We start from the raw sequence: 18,076 nt of genomic DNA on the forward strand, positions 1-18,076 counted from the left end.
GTTTGAGTGATGGTTGTTGTTGGGCATGTATTTGGGAGGTATCCTGTTTTTGGGCTGTGGCCTTTCTTTTTAGGGCCTTCTGACATCTGGGGCAAGAAAAGACTGAGGATATGATGTCGGTCATGCGCTTTTATACCCTGACGCTCTGATGTCAGAACTAAGCGCCCATGACCGACGTCAGCCTAATACTTTGGTATTCGGGCCGACCGAGGACAGCGGACTACCCATAAGTAAGGACTGCAGCAATGTGGATCTTCGAACATCTACATTTATGGTAGGTACAAAACTGTACTTTCAAGAGCTGTGCTGTTGCAAGCAGGGAAGATGAAAAAGGAAGGAGAGTGTCATTGAGAGTGGAAACTGTCAGACCATTGGGGAGAATTCTTACAGTGTCATATTTAAAGATGGAGTGGGAAAGTAAAGTAAAAGTAGAAGTGAATATTGAGGTTTGCAAAACAGCATTTGGCAGTGTACGGGGTTAGCAACTTGAATGAAGAAGTTTGACAGAAGAAGTGAAGTATGTACAAGGGGGAGGGCAGGAGTTCAGCAGGAAGGAGTATACTGCAGAGTGATGTCATGGATAGCTATAGTGCTGTTAATGAATTGCAACAAGAAGGACTACACACTTTATGATTTTTTATGTAACTGGATGTTGTTGTGTCTTTCGGCTTTTCCCTGTTAGGGGTCACCACAGCAGAACTCCGGTCCGCTAATGATTGGCAGTAGATTTTTACGTGCCGAGTTGCCGGCTCTGACGCACAACCTTCAGAAGTACGCCATTCACGCATGTCTCCACACAGAAGACGCTCTAGCTGAGAATCGAACAGGACAACGTCTTACTGTGAGGTGACAAAGCTACCACAGCACCACCACCGAAGTGTATAAAAATTCTAAATGTTACTACATTACAGATTAAAGAAGAAATGAGAGCAAGATCTACATGTGTGTGTGTGTGTGTGTGTGTGTGTGTGTGTGTGTGTGTGTGTGTGTGTTTTTGTTTGTGAGTTAAAGCTGACACACATGTATGCATGCATAGGGGTAGCTGTTCATGAGGTAGGATAAGTGACAAGTGGACATTTTGCCTCCATCATAAATGCTTAACATTCCAAGTAATAAGAGATAATGCCTAGTGAACATATTGGAAGGAACTGAACTGACCAGACTTCTTTCCTCAGAATCTTTCTGGTTTAGTCAGTACTAGTCAAAGCTAGAGATCAGACAGTGTTGCCGGTCCTCACTGCACTAGACTGATTCAGGCAACCATGCTGTCTTTTTCTGTAGTTTCTGACATGTTTCTAGAGAGTTTATCAACCACAAAACGGAGGATGTTTGTCATATTGATCACTCCTGCAGTAGCCTTAGCTGTATAGATTATATCCTGCCAAAGATATAACAATCAACCAGCTTTCAGGCTTCAGGGCACGTTCCACGTGAAGTGAGCAGACTAAAAGACAAGATTGGGTGCCAAGCTCTTCAGAGCGTTACTGCAGCAGAAGAGTGTGCTCCTCTGAGCCTTTCAAGGATTGAAGGTCGGCTTGTAATGTTCCTTTGCTGGCCAGATAATTTCCCTTCAAAGAAAAACTTTTCATTTTCTAATGTTGCGAGGTATGTGCCTAACTAAGCCATCATATTTGATTTTGTATTGTTTGAAATTTTTGTTGTTTTTATTATTTTAAATATTGCAAATTCTGTATTGGAGTTTTTATTGTAGATTTGACAAAATCTTTTTGTGGAGCATTTCTCCCTGGGCCACCATTGAAAACGGGCTAATCTAGGCCCAATGGGCTTTCCCGGTCAACAAACTGCAAATAAAAAATAAATAAATAAATAAAATTATTATGACTATTGTTTTATCACTTTCCACTTCAGTAAAGTTATTTTAAATTAGGAGTTTTGTGTTTTAATGGACTGTTACGAGACCGAATCATACTTTTAAAACAGGAGAGCTCTTAATTTCCTGTCAGTTTAAAAGTTGTATAAAGTAAATGAAATCCTTTTTTTCTGGGGAGAAATTATGTTTATTGTATTGTTGTGGGGCTGACAAAGTATTTTAATGTGCTTTTACTGTTTTTTTCTGTTAAAAAGGTGACTTTGTAGTTTTTACTGGTAATTGCTGCTGGTCTTCCCTGGGAAAGAGGAACCATTTTCACCTGGACAATGGAACAACCTACCAGTCCCACGGTCTGTTCTTCTTCCATCTACAAAGAGAAAGCATTAAGCAAACATGCTTTGTCACCACAGCAGGCTAGCAATTTACCTCAGCTACAGGTGGGTGACTTTGCTGTAGCTATTTGTTGTACCTCAGACCACTCATCTTTTACCCAGGATCCCTCTGGTGTAGCACCTACAGCCACTATGGTTAGCCACATTCTCTGAGGCTGTTGGTGTCCCCTCAGTGGGGAAGGAACAGGGAAGACTTCCCTATTGTGTCAGAATGCTATGCCCATCCTTGGGGAAGCTTCTACTGCCATTAGTAACATGGCTAGCCCAATTTTTCATGTAAAAAACCCCAGAAAACTAAGCGTGTATCTACTTCTCCTGAAATTTCTTTGGACAGGAGAAGTTTACTGGGTCTGGCTCAGAGTTTAATTCAGGTAGCTGATCCCTTTTGTAAAGTAGCCTCCGGTAAAAGAAGGAAGGATACCTATTTTCCCTGAAGACATTCAAGATTCCTAATCTGAACAGGAAGATGAAGGGACAAATAAAGTTTTTTCCCCTCAGATTTTTGATTCAGAGTCAGAAGTGAGCTCAGTTTATGATTCTGCCTGTGAGGTTTTCTCTTTCTCTGATACTATTGCTAGAATGTGCCAGTGTTTTCAGTGAGAGAACCCTGATGTTTCTTTCTCATTCCCTCAGAAAATACTATGAGTTCTTACAGAATGATTTTCCATAACCTATCCTGTCCTTTCTGCTTTTGAGAAATGTGTGTCACTTCCTGATAGCCAGCCATATGCCTGTAAAAAGGCAGACAGAATGTATTAAATTCATCAGTATTTTAGTTAATTATGTGCTATTCCCAAACATGACCAAGCAGCTACAACTTTAGTTGATCTCACTGCTGCTAAACGTTTGGTTAATTCCAATCCTACACTTTCTGATAAGGATTGGAAAATTATGGGAAAAGTGTATACTTGTGCAATTTTGATTTTCAGAATTTTGAATTGTCAGGCTCATATGTTAAAGTTTGTTCTGAAAGTATGAGGAATGTTATAGCTGCAGATCTGAAGTAGGGACTTCATTTGTCAGCAACCTGTGGGTCTTCGATCCGATATCGGATCCGAGCAGGCAATTATTTATACAGCTATGGATCCGAGCTCCTAGCTCCTCCCCTCACCCATAATCCCCTGCCAACCCCAATTGCCTCAGATGTAGTTTGCCACTTTTAGAAGAGACAGCTGGATTGAAGAGCTCCTGGCGACTTCAGATAAGTTCTTAAAAAAACTTGTTAAAAACAGAAAATCTACTCTGCTCAGCCAGAGATTTTTTTTCTTTGCCTAGCCCCCAGTTAGGCATCACGATCAATATGGACAAGTCCTCCCTTGCTCCAACACAAGTGATAGACTTCATAGGGGCCAGGTTAGATACGAGGAGTCTTCGAGCCTACTTCACTTCGGAACGACTACAGAACCTCAGTCTTCATGTGCGGGCCATCCTCCAATTAGAGGCTCCTCCCGCGGAATTGGTCCTGAGGGCACTGGGCTCTATGGCAGCGGCAATTACTCTCCTCCCGTGCGCGCGCCTAAACATGAGGGTATTACAGTGGACCCTTCAAGTACAGTGGTCCTTCCAGCTTCTCCCTCTCCACCACCCTGTCTCTATCAGCAAAGCTTGCAGGAGGGCCCTGTTATGGTGGCTGCATTCCCCAGACCTCCATACAGGTCGGCCCTTCTGCGCCCCAACTCCCCTAGTCACAGTGACCACGGACGCTTCTCGCCTCGGGTGGGGGGGGCATTGCTCAGGCAGAACTGTCCAAGGCACATGGAATGACTCAGAGACCTCCCTGCATATCAGTGTTCTGGAGATGAGGGCGGTGCTGTTAGCGTTGCAAGCACTTCACAACCTTCTTCCCGTCGGAACCATTGCGATACAGACGGACAACATGTCAGTTGTCTGGTATATCAACAAACAGGGGGGAACCAGGTCTTATCCTCTATGCCGAGAGGCCATGAGAGTGTGGGAATGGGCGATCTCCACCAACCACTTTCTAATCGCAACGCACATTCCGGGATGGTCCAACATCCTGGCCGACAAACTCCCGTGTAGCGAAGCAGATTTTTGCAAAATGGGGGCAACCCTGCTGCAATCTTTTTGCCTCTCCCTCAAATACGAAATGCGACAACTTCTTCGCCCTGATTCCCCCAACAGGGGAAGCCCCGAGAGACGCTCTAGTGCATGCTTGGCCACCCGGTCTACTTTATGCCTATCCTCCTCTACCCCTGATGCTAAAGATGTTACAGAAAGCCTCTCGGTTGGGGAGCAGGATGATCCTCATCGCCCCATTCTGGCCTCAACAAACTTGGTTCCCTTTCCTGTGGTCTCACTTGGTGAATCCTCCCTGGATTCTAGATCCCAGTCCGGATCTGATCTCCCACCCATCAGGCTTACCGACCCCGAATCTGGACGACCTGAAGCTAATAGCTTGGCTGCTCCAGTTCCACTCTTAATTAGGACTCCCGGTATCTCCTCTCCAGTCAAAGCCATCTTGGTGGCAGCGCATAAACCTTCCACCAGGAAGGCTTACCGCAGTAAATGGAAGCGCTTTTCCATTTGGACTGAGCATCATAATGTGGACCCTTTCACTGCTCCGCTAACGTCAGTTTTGGACTTCCTTACAGGGCTTTTTCATCAAGGGGCTAGCTGTTCGACAGTCAAGGTGCAATTGGCAGCCATCTCCCATTACCATGTAGAACATGAGACTGGTCCCTTGATGTCAGCTAAACTATGTAAAACCTTCCTCAAGGGTACCTTTTTGCTTAGGCCCCCGATCAGAGAAGCCATACCCCCTTGGGATCTATCGCTAGTTCTTCAGGCCTTGACTGCTTCCCCCTTTGAACCAGCTGCCTCTGCTGATCTTAAATACCTGTCTTGGAAAACAGCTTTCCTAGTAGCCATCACCTCTGCGAAAAGAGTTTCAGAACTTCAAGCTCTTTCCGTAAAACCCCCTTATTTGGTTTTTCATCAGGATAGAGTGTACCTCAGGACCAATCCATCCTTCCTACCTAAGGTGGCCTCAGAAACCAATATCAATCAATCCATCAGTCTTCCTGTTTTCTTCCCTAATTACCAGAATAAAGGAGAATACAAGCTGCACTCGTTAGATGTGCACAGGCAGCTGCGTTTCTATATTCATAGGACTGCTGGTCACAGACAATCTGATCAGCTGTTCATTTCTTTTTCTAAATTCAATTTGGGTAAAGCTATTTCGAAGGTCACCTTATCACACTGGATTTCCCAATGTATCCATCTAGCTTATGAGGCTTCTGGGAGGCCCGCACCTCAAAGGGTCCATGCTCACTCCACTCGTTCCATATCTACTTCTACTGCATTCAGATCTAAAATCCCTTTGGATGATATTTGCTCGGCAGCCACTTGGGCCTCATCTCATACCTTTATTCACCATTACAAGCTGGACGTCACCTCCAGAGGTAGAGCATCCTTTGGCTCCGGAACATCCTTCCATGATGGCCGCCCAAGATTCAGGTAGCTGGGGACTCTGTCCCACAGGTTGCTGATAAATGAAGTCCCTACTTCAGATTAAGAAGTTATGTACTCACCATAACGTTCCATCTGAGTAGGTGTCTTCATTTGTCTGCAACCATCCCCTCTCCTTCCCCCTGGCCTTCAGAAGAATTAGATTGTAGTATTATTCCTGCCTTTTCCTTTTTGGGATACCTTTTCAGGTATATAGGAGGGCAAACTTGATCTGAGGTCAATTGGGGTTGGCAGGGGGATTATGGGTAAGGGAGGAGCTAGGAGCTTGGATCCATAGCTGTATAAATAATTGCCGGCTCAGATCCGATATCTGATCCAAGACCCACAGTTTGCAGACAAATGAAGACATCTACTCAGATGGAACGTTATGGTGAGTACATAACTTCTTATTTCTTCTTGTGAGGGAAAATCTGCTTTAAATAATTTAGTTTCTTCTGTTGCACAGGTCACTACTTATTGCTTACAGTGTGTGTGAGACTTTGTTGACATTTCTTACAGGGCTGTGGCCAGAGTACTGTTTTGAGGAGGTTTGCATGGCTGCATTCTCAGGATATCTCAGTTGATGTTAAAAATGAGATTTTAAATTCACCTTTGGGTAGAGATTTAGTGTTTGGTGCCTCTGCTGTAGAGGTGATCAAAAAGTGTGATGAAAAGGGGTAAGATGATTCAAAGAATCTCTTTAAGATTGTTCAGTTCTCCTTTTCCAATTTTCTCATCCACTTTTGACAAAAAGCAGAATAAACAATCTTAACAAAATACTGGTAAACAAGCATTTAAGAAGAAATGGCAAGCGAGGTTCCAAAAAGAACTATTGAACCTCAGAAAACCAAGAACAGTCAACATGTCTGAATGACTGCTCAAAGAGACCTTGTAACCCCCTTCAACCCTGGCTTCTTTTTTCCTTCCAGAAAGTCTGAGTCTCCATTTTCACTTTGGCAACAGATAGTTTCAGACAAATAGGTTCTTAAAATAATTGGTCAAGGTTACAGATAGCAATGGGCAGAAATTTCTCCTTTCAAGAGGGGCTCATTCCTCATCCTTCAGATCAGACTCTTGATTTTGACGCTTCTTCATCACATGTTGTCCCAAGGAGTAATAGAAACAGTTCCTTCTTTCCAGGTGGGGGAAGGGTTTTAGTCAAGAATGTTCCTAGTGCCATGGAAAGAAAATACTTGGAGACCAGTTTTGGATCTTTTTTCCTAATCCTGTTTGTGACAGTGCCCAAATTCAAAACTTCACAACCTTGTACCTCTTCTTCCTCAAGCTTCCTGGTAACACTCGACTTAAAAGATGCTTATTGTCACATCCCTACTCATGCAGGCTTCAGTCCTTTCTTAAGGTTTTATGTGTCTGGATCACATTATCAGTTCTCTTCCTTATCCATTTGGACTATCTGCTGCACTAAGACTGTTCACAAAGTGTCTGTCTCCAGTTATAAATTATTGCAGGCTGCAGGGTTTCCACATTTCCCATATTTAGACGACTTGCTTATTTTTTGCAGAGTCTTTTACAAAGAGTCAGGAATCTCTCTTATGGGTGACAGATTTCTTACTCAAGCTGGGATTCCAAGAGAACATTCAACAGTGTTTCTTGATTCCCTCACACAGGATTGTGTATCTCAGATGTCATCTAGACACCTCAGATCAAAGGGTTTTACTTCCACAGGGAAAAAAAATCTATATTTAGGTCTGTTTCTAAGGTTTTTCACTCACTCAGACTTTGGCGACTGCAAAGGAGTACCACAGGATTTTGGGTCTCTTTGCTTCTGTGATTCTCATGATACCCTTGACAAGATTCCACGTGAGAAAGATACAGTGGTATCTGAAGTCTATTTGGTTCCAGTACCAACACCCTTTGACTTTTTTAATTCCAGTGCTGGGGTTTCTCAAAGATCATTTGGTTGATGCAACAGATATCTTTAATTCCAGGTTTCTCCTTCTCCCTCCCTGTTCAAAAGCAGCTAGTCACCACAGATGCTTCAGGTTTTACTTGGGGAGCAGTTTCAGGATGAATAAAAGTGCAGGGTGTATGAGATGCCAAGGACAAACTCAAGCACATAAATATCAAGAAGATGCTTGCCCTGATTGACACTTAACTCTCTGAATCTTTGGTCCCTTGGCCCTCTTCAGATTGTTACAGACAATACCACAGTCATGTGATACATCAACAAACAAACGGGAGGGGGATCGGGTCATACCACTCTTTGCAGATTGGCTGTGTTAGCTTGGGCTATAGCTTCACAGCACAACCTCACTCTACGTGCATCTTACATTCCATCAGAGCAAAATTGTGTGGCAGACAAGCTGAGCAGGGCCAGGGCAGACTCCCACAAACAAAACTAAACAGATGGTCTTCCAAGATTTGATCCATCTGTGGGGAGTTTCTCAAGTAGATCTATTTGCCTTCTGTCTGAACAATTAGATTGCATGATTCTGCTCTAGGAGTGCAGGCAGGAAGGCCTGGAAGACAGTTGCCTTTTCTTTTCCTTGGACAGGAATGTTCTTTATGCTTTTCCACCCTTTCCAATGGTATCCAGGGTACTTCTGAAGATTCAGAAGGAATCCCCCTAGATCATGTGGTGGCTTCATCCAGACAACCATGGTCCTTCCTTCTTTTGGAAATTGTTGGGGCAAATACCACAAGCTTCCTCACAGACTGAATCTACTCACAGAATAACAGGGATGTTTGATACAACCTGATATCAATCAGCTTCAGTTGATTACCTGGGTGATAAAGTATTAATTCCTTTTACTCACCTGTTTGCTGAGGACGTGTAGCAGGTACTAATGGAGGAGAGAAAGCCTGCTAGTAGAAATAGCAAATGGGAAAGATTTTTGGTTTGGTGCCAACAACATAACGAGCACCCATTCAGGGTTAGTTGTTTTCTGGTTTTACAATATTTGTGCAAATTACTCCTCTGACAAGGTTCATTTATCGGTCATTTCAGCAAATCTGCCTATGGATTCCCTTCCTTTCATTGCAGTCTCATGTCATTTTTTTTAAAGGGGGTATTGCATAAGAGGCCTCCAAGAAAACTGGTGTTCCCTAATTGGGATCTTATTTTTGAATTAGAGAAGATAACATTTGCTCAATTTGAACCAGATAACCTGGCTGATTTTAGGTTCTTAACATGAAAAACAGTTTTACTGATTGCTCTAACCTTTCTTAAAAAAAGGATGTCTGACTTGCAAGTTTTTATAGTGAGTTAACCTTGTTTTCCACAGGGACAGTGTTTCTTTGAGAAATAATATTTATTTTATGTCTAAAGTTGTATCCAAATTTACTTTAAGCCAAACTATCCATCACCCCGTTTTTTTTCTTGAACCTAAAAGTGAGGGATAAAGGATACTCAATATCTTGGCTGTCCACAAACAACTATAGTACTGTCTTGACAGAACTAAATCTTTCTAATCTTTGGATCATCTTTTTCATTTCTTGTGAAAGTAAGAAGAAAGGGCAACCAGTGTCAAAAGAGACTATTTCCAAATGTTTGTGTAAGACTATTACCTTTTCTTATACTCTCCATAACAAAACTATTCCAGGCAGGGTCAAGAACCACTCTGTCAGGGCCTTGGCCTCATCTATGGCTTTAAGGGCTGGATTGCAGAGATATTTTAGAAGCTGCTACCTGGTCCTCTGTGCATACTTTTACAAAGCACTGTAAGCTTGATTCCTTTTCAAGGCCCTGATCATACATTGGTAGGATAATTCTCTAGGGGCTCCTGGACTTTTCTCTTACCACCTCCCAAATGTAGTAAGCTACGGTAATCTACCCATAAGGCTACTGCAGCAGTGATCAATGTGATGAACATAGTACAGTTGTGTAAATAAACTTACTGTATCAGTAGATGTTTGAATGATCATTGCTGTTTGTAGCATCTCCCTCACTCTTTCACCTTTGTTTTTGGTGTGTTTTTTTATGCCAGGGTGTGGACATTTATTTTTTCTTCCTAGCATTGTCCTTTCAGGGCACAGCCTCCTTCTCTTTGTAGGCAGGAAAGCTCTGAAGGGCTTGGTGCCCAAATTTGTCTTTTAGTCAGGTCAGCTCACGCTCCCTGACAGTTTAGGTGTGTGGAAGGTGCCCTGAAGCTTTGGAAACTGGCTGGCTGTTGTATCCTTGGCAGGATATAATCCTTGGCAGGATATAATCCTTGTAGCTCAGGCTACTGCAGTAGCAGTCATTCGAACGTCTACTGTTATGGTGCGTTTACTTACACAACTGCACTTTTCTTCTCCACTCCTTAACATAGTTTAAGGCAACTAGTCTTAAAAGGTGACATTGTTTTTGAAGACCAGGTTGGCAGTTAAAGTCCCTGGGAGATAAGGAACCAAAGGTAAACATAAAATGCATCTCTTGGAAACCACCACTAAAGCTGCTTATACTTGCCGATTGGAAGTGTAGCCAGCAGGATTGTAGCTTGATAATGTCACAGAGGCTTTGTTTTTGTCTTCACTGGTAACATCTCAGGCATGCAAGCGATGTCCTTGAAAGAATGTGTTTTTGCACAGTGAATGTCTGTTGTAGCTTATTTTCCATTTTACCAGCCTTTCTCCTGCTAAGTCTTATTATGATCTTCAGCTCTGCTCTTTTAAGAAGAGAGCCTTTCTCATCCTCGATAGCACTGCCTTTGAAGATGTACTGTTTGAAACTTGTGATATCACATCCTGTTATTACACAAAAAACTCTTCGTAGTGGTTAGCACCTCATACCTGAAGTGAGAATGAGACATTTGCAGGCTTTGCCAGTGAGGGCTAATCACCAACCTAACAGTAAGTGGAAAAAACTGCTTAGAGCTTCGTATTATAGGTGAGAAATAAATACACACAGGTATCATGCAGTTTAAATAAACTGTAGATCAGTGGCAGAAAGAACCCCGACACATTAGGTTAAATTAACTCACTTGCCAGTGGAGCTGATGCTTTAGCAGCTATTGGGAATTTTTTTCCAGGATTGATATGAGAAGTTCATCTAGATAATCTCATTTTGGTTGAACTCCCACCAACAATGTTGGCATCTTCGGTTTCTTTAGGGCAAGCTAAGAAGATATTTGGGGGGTGTATTTTAGCAGCTGGTAATGCAGCTTTTGTCTTGGGAATGTTTTTTTTTTCTTGGTATTTTTTGTCTCCCAGTTGCATGCTGAACATTAGCCCTCCTTTCACCAAGTCAGCCCAGTTGTGCCCTTTGGCTTAAAGCTAGTTGTGGCAAGCCATCGTCCAGGTATCTTTCAGGGTTTTTTATTGTTGGCTTTGTTTCTCATTGTTTTGTATGACAGCTTGATGTGTGGGATTCTGCAGTGTTGCCCCAATCCATAAATGAGTCCTGTAACAGCTACTCTGCACCCGTGCACAGTGCAGTGTGCACACGTTTTAGCTGAACTGCTGCTTGCTACAGTACCAGCACCTTCCTGGATGTCAGTTTATGCAGCAGGTTGGGCTGCCATTTTCCTTCCCATGAGAGTGGGTGACCTGGTGTTGGCCATACACTCAGACCTGGTCTGTTCAGCTCTTCTATTGACGACATTGCTAGTTATTTTAAGGTTGTTTGGGTTACAGTCTAGGCTTTTTCCGTCTACCATGGTGTCAGCTTGTGTTTGGATTAATAAGAGCAAAGTCAAAGTAAACTTTATTGTCAATCAAATATAATTTCTTGTATGGCAGCCTGATGTGTGGGATTCTACAGTGCAAGCTGAACAAAATTATGTTGCTTTGGCCCCCGTGCAAGACATAACAATTAACACATAGTTTGAATGACAGTAAGACTAATGCACATACAGTAATAATTAAAATATTAACACAATAAATTACCACAATTAGACGGGAAGACATTATGCTAGTGGGTTTTGCAAGACTAAGACTTTAAATTGTGAATGCTTAGAATATTGCTCTTCATCGATTGTAGTATGATGTATTCTGATGTTCATATTGCACATATATAGAGTGGTGACTCACTCCTGACTATTACACATTCAGGAAGTCATAGCATAAGAGATCAGGCTAACTGTATCAGTTATTGAAGCAGTTTGCCAGCATGATTACTATAGATGATACTTCACAGTAAGTGGCATACTGATTTAATTATTTGCTGTCATGCCTGGCATTTAAGTTCAACAGCCTTATGAAAAGAGGGAAGAAGCTCCTGTTCAGTCTAGATGTTTTGCAGTGTAAACTGTGATACCACCTGCCCGAGGAAAAGTGGAAGTGCATGTCATGTGCAGGGTGAGTGGGATTGTTGATTATCTTCCTAGCCCTTCCCACACAGCGAGTCTTATGCAGATCATCCATGGATGGGAGCGGGGAACCACTCATTTTTTTCCGCTGTCCTCACTACCCTCAGGAAAGCCTTGCAGTCAGATACTTTGCAGTTACCATACCAAACTATGACGTTATTTGAGAGGATGCCCTCGCTGGTCCTCCTATAGAAGGCTTTGAGGAAGAACTGAGACAGGTTTGCCTTCCTCAGTTTCCAAAGGAAGTGCAGACATTTTTGTGTCTTCTTCACTGTGTGGCTAATATGAGTCGACCAGGAGAGGTCATCTGAGATGTGCACCTGCAGAAACTTGCTGTTTTTGACTCTTTCTACTGCCATCCCCTTAATTTCCAGAGATTGATGCATCTCTTAAGTCCTGAAGTCCACTATTAATTCTTTGGTCTTGCTTACATTTAAGGCCAGATTGCTGCTGTCGCACCAGCGTATCAGATGCTCCACTTCATTCCTGTAGGCTGTTAACTCACCATTTCTGACAAGACCTATAACAGTGGTATCATCCGCAAACTTGATTTTGTTGGATTCATGCTTGGCCATGCAGTCATGCGTCAACAAGGTGAAAAGCAGAGGACTCAGGACACAGCCCAGAGAGACACCCAGTGTAATACTGACTGAACTGTTATTTCCCACACATACCTTTTGGGGTCTGTTGATGAGAAATTACAGTATCCAGTTACATAGGGGAGTGTTGATGCCCAGCTGAATCATCTTCGATATCAGATTTCGGGGGATGACCGTGTTAAAAACGTAACTAACATCGATGAACAGCATTCTGACATAACAAGTCTTGTTCTCTAGATGTGCCAAGGATTCGTGAAGTGCTATAGTTATTGCATCAGCCGTGCAGCAGTTAGATCTGTAAGCAAACTGTAATGTATCCAGTGTTACAGGTAGGCTTGAAGAGATATGGTTCTTGATCAACTGCTCAAAACACTTCATTACTGTTGATGCAAGAACAACTGGCTGGTAATCATTTAGGCTTGTCAGTTGAGATTTCTTAGGTAAGGGAATGATTGTCATATTTTTGAAGCAACTGGGTACAATGGCTAGTTGCAGGGATGTATTGAATATATCTGTTAGTACAGTGGACAGTTGGGTAGCACACTCTCTTAGAACCCTTCCCATAATGTTATCAGTACCAGCTGCTTTTCTTGGGTTTACTCACCTCAGGGTCTTCAGAACATCAGAAGTTTTTAGACATAGCACCTCCTCACCCTGTTCGACATTTGGCACAGTGTGGTTGCCCATATCAAATTTGCTGAAGTATGTGTTTCGTTTGTTCAGAAATTCTGTGTTGTCATCAAATGAAGAGGATGCAGGCCTGTAGTTGGTTATGGCTTGTATGCTTTGCCAGAGACATCTGGAGTCCCTGTGGTCAGAGAAGTGTCCCTGAATTTTACGTCTGTAGGTCCTCGTCTCCTTTATACCTCTACTTAGATTTGCTCTGACCTGTCTTAGAACATTCTTGTCTTTTGATTTAAATGCAGCATTTTGTGCCTTTAGGAGCTCATATGCTTCACCAGATAGCCAGAGTTTCTGATTAGCACAAATGGTGATGCATTTGATGACCGTTACGTCATCAACACATTTTGAAATATAGGCCATTACAGATTCCGAATACTCGTCCAGGTCAATATGGTGGTTCTTTACAGCTGCATCTCTAAACACTGACCAGTTTATACATTCAAAGCAGTCCTGTAGTGCCAAGGCTACTCTCTCATGCCATATCCTTACTTATTTGGTTGTAGGTTTGCCCTTTTTCAGCAGTGGTGTGTGTGCAGGAAGCAGCATGATGGCCAGATGGCCTGAGTTGTCCAGATGTGGATAAGGTACACTGCCTTGTAGGCCAGTTTTTCGTTTGTGTACACCTCATACAGAGTGTTCTCCCCTCTTGTTGCAAAGTTCACATGTTGATGGTAATGAGGTAATATGGATTTCATGTCAGTTTGATTGAAATCACCTGCAGTTATATGGGCAAACTCAGGGTTCTTATTGTGGAGGTCATTTATTGACAGATACAGTGTTCAATGCCATGTTGGTATTAGTATTGGAGGGTGTAAACAGCTCCATTGAATTCCCTAGGCAAGTAGAAGGGTATGCATTTTAGTGACATGAACTCAATGTTCTCTGAGCAGCGAGAGGTGATTATTTCAGAGTTTATGTACTAGTTGTTGTTGATATATATATATATATATATATATATATATATATATATATATACACACACACACACACACACACACAAACACCCCGTCCACAAGATTTGCTACAGAGAGACTGATTTCTGTCAGCACAAAATAATGACATCTCCTACACATATATTGTATTGTCATTTATACTGGAGTTCAGCCAAGTTTCAGTAAATACAAGTGAACAACTATTTCTCACCTTAGATTGTGTGGAAAGATCCATCCTTAAGTAGTCCATCTTGCTCTCCAGTGAGCATATATTTGCCAGCAGCATGGAAGGAAGTGTAGGCCTGTGTGGATTTCTTTTCAGTTTGGCCTTAATTCCTGCTCTAGAGCCTCTCTTTCTTGATCTTTCACATCTTTTCCTTTTAATATGCTTCCCATGTCCAATTATCAACTGATTAGGTTTCTGCACTTTTTACCATGTTCCCGTAAGATTCCAAGCTGCAGGAGTTCCTGGAGTGTGTTTGAGTTTGCAGGCCTCTCTGCTAGCAATAAGGGAGATAATGATTGAGTTTGTATAGCTTATGGTCATTGAAGGGGGATGTCATACTGCCTTTTTCACAGAACATTCCACAAAGGCCAAAATGATGCTGAATTCTTTAGACATTGGGTACACAGATATATTTTATTGTGTTCACATATTGGTATTATCAAAGTTCCTTCCACTGCAGCTGTATTAGAAGTACATATTTTGAAATAGTTGGAAAGTGATTAGGTTATCTACCTTGTATGTATGTAAAACATAGCTCTCAATTGTCCAGATTTTTGTTTCTTATTTTTGATCTGTTTCTGATGCAACTTGTGGTTTTCTAACAAATCATCACAGATTGAAGTAACTAAATAATGACATGCATTTGAGTTTCAGAGTTCATATCCTTCATAAAATGCATGTTAACACAAATTCTGTTATTCTATCTACTTACTTAGTTTGTAAGAGCAGTATTTAAAATCTGTCCCAGTTTGGGCCCCCCCATTATTTTTACATCTGTCCAGATGTTTTGCACTTAGAGATTGAGAAGTATGAGAAAACTTACATCCCTGATGCAGATCCATCAGGTAGAACTGTATTTTTTGGGGTGGAAAATGCTTAAGTTATCTGTGTGTTATATTTCTTTTATAGCTACATTTTATTACACATGGAAAATATCAGTTATCCAAGTATATGGAAAAAAAAGTGCACTATGTAATTTTTTTTTTTTGCTTTTAATCTTTTTCAGGTATGTCAAAAAGAAGTTATGTGGAAGCAATACTGGAAGCCATAAGGCAGACAAAAGAAGAAGGTGTTGATATAGATGTGAGGTAGGGCTTGTTAACACTCTGACAGACCCTGAAATGGAGACACAAAATGATAGTTTAATGTTGACAACAGTGGTGGCTTATGTGTAATTTTCGCCTGCAGCAAACAGCTTTTCTAAATGTTTCTGCAAGTGTTAAGTAATTTTAAGTGGTAGTTACTTTTCCCTGAAGCGAAGACACTAGAGAAACAGCTGTCGTTTTACTTAAGTTTTTATTTGTTGACAGAATAGGAGATGTGCTTTTGAGATATTAATCACTTCATATTAGACTGACATAATGTTAACAAATGTGAAATGAATGCTTTGTTTACTTGCTTTTATCCACTTGGTTTTCTTTCCCTGGAACTAGGTGTAAAGGGTCCTTACATTCTGTCTGGATGCATCATGTATTTAATTTTTCACAGGTATTTATTATGAAAGCAGCTGTTGTCTCGTACTTTTTAAATGGAGCCAGGTTGGTTGTAGCAGTTTTGTTTGTTGGGCTAGTGATACAAAAGTGTGTTTAAGACATATGACCATTTAATACAGTATGTCTGTTTGAGAGACGTTTCTGTTAAGCAGATTTAAAATGGAAATTCTTTGACTTTTCAACTTAATGGTAGTTTTGTGACATATCACATTCCTCAGGAATATGTAAGATGTATGGTGTTAAAATCACAATTCCCCAGGAAATTGTGACTTCTCACTTTGTTTTATTTTTATACAAAGTATGATCTTTTATTGTTGTGGAATAACAATATATTTGTTTTAAAATAAATGCAAACATATATAAACAAGTGATGTGTTCTTCCAACAATGCAATCCTCCCATTGCATTGTCTACCCCTGCAACTCTGTGTGCTGACACTGAAGTCAGTCAGTCGTAGAAGTAAAAGGGAATATATTTTCTTACTGCCAGCTTTCAGCATTCACAAGCAGCTAATAAGTAAGTTTAGCACATACAGCAAAACAAAACTTGATGTCAAAAGTCTGACAGTGTGGCACTTGATATAAAATCTGACAACAAATTCCTAGGCTCATAGTAAGAGGTTATGTGTGTATTTATTTATTAAGGCATTTAAATGCCTAACACTAGGCCCTGCACGTAGAAAGTAACACAACACAAAAATAAGAACAGATGAATTAAACAGTATCAAATAGGTATGCGTGGATGACCAGTAACTTAAAAATTAAAATCTACAAAAACAGAGGAAGTGCCCTGTAGAAGATTTAGTTAGGCTGGCCATGCAGATGGTATTGCACTATTGCCCAAAGAAGGACTCAGTTTCATGACTAAATCAGGGAAGATAACATAGTCTGAAGGACCAGAGTAAAGTAGTGAAAAGATAACTTACCAGATGTTTTGACACCAATCCTTGGACACCCAGCAGCTTGTGACCTGACAACCTGATGTGATTTACTGGGGCATGATTCAGTATCTCCTCTAAATAAGTAGCATTGCGAATAACATGGAGAGTAAGAATTAGGATTTAAAAGATGCAGCTGACAGCAACTGTCAGCTAGTGAGGATTATCCAGAAGAGATGTAAAAGGATCAGATTAGTCTTCTTCAAACCAGTAGTATGCAGGATATAGGCAGCTGGGCATGTGAAACTTTCTCAAGCTCTTAACTGCTCCCTTTAATGCTATGCCCTGTAGCTGCTACTTTATATTGCTTTTAATATTCCTTTAGCTTGCATCAGAGAAATAGCCTCAGGCTCTCTTCAGTCTTGTGTGAAAAAAAAATTGAAGTCTTCCAACATTTTTAGAAAAGCAATCCATTATCATTTTCTTTATACAAGTGTACAAGGTCATACCCCTTCTTGTTCTTCCTTATTTTTAAGAAGTTAATGTTCTTCATCTGTTGATCACTGCTGCAGTAGCCTTAGCTATATGGATTATATTTTGCCAAAGATATAGCACCTGACCAGCTTCCAAAGCTTTAGGGCACCTTCCACATAAACAAACCATTACTCAGCTTCAGCTGAGCTGACAAAAAGACAGGTGTGGGCGCCAAGCCTTTAGAGCCTTACTAGCATTGAAGAGCATGTTCCTGTAAGGTTCGAGAACCGACGGTCTGCTTGTGCTGTTCCTTTACTGGGCAGATAATTTCCCTTTTGGGTGAAAAAACTTCAGTTTATTAATTTTGTTTATTAGTGATATTTCCTCTTCAGAAAGATTATTTTAAAGCTAGGAGTTTCTGTTTTAATGGCCTGTCACAAGAACTATACTGTACTTTTAAAAGGGAGCGCTGTTTTATCTTCTCAGTTTAACAGTTGCTTAAAGTAACTGAAAATCATTTTTTTTTTCTGTGGAGAAATTGTGTGTATTTTACTTTGTGGGCCTGCTTAAGTGTTTTAAAGTGCATTTTACTGTGTTTGTCTGTGAAGAAAGTGACATTTAAAGCCTTTTTGTTTCTACTGGCAATTGCTTGGGAAAGAAAAAATATTTTTGGCTTGACCATGGAACAGTCTATTGTCCTATGGTCCTTATTCCAGCTACAAAAAAAAAAAGTTAAGTAAACAGCCTTTACCATCACAGCAGACTAGCATTTTGACTCAGCCACAGGTGGGTGACTTTTAGCCATTTGTTGCACCTTAGACCACTCATCTTTTACACCATATCCCTCTGGTGT

General features: G+C 41.2%; 1 protein-coding gene across 3 annotated transcripts in view; it reads left to right on the plus strand.

Annotated features, from left to right (window-relative positions):
- ADAL (adenosine deaminase like) overlaps positions 1–18,076 on the plus strand; it is a 594,669-nt gene that overhangs the window by 263,687 nt on the left and 312,906 nt on the right. For all 3 annotated transcript variants that reach the window (XM_044078655.1, XM_044078653.1, XM_044078654.1), the window contains exon 5: positions 15,387–15,468. In XM_044078655.1, the coding sequence (XP_043934590.1) occupies positions 15,387–15,468 (82 nt within the window). The remainder of the gene's footprint in view (positions 1–15,386; positions 15,469–18,076) is intronic.

The sequence above is a fragment of the Protopterus annectens genome, chromosome 7.part1 (genome assembly GCF_019279795.1).
Source record: "Protopterus annectens isolate FY-2018-M chromosome 7.part1, PAN1.0, whole genome shotgun sequence".
Lineage (NCBI taxonomy): Eukaryota > Metazoa > Chordata > Ceratodontiformes > Protopteridae > Protopterus > Protopterus annectens.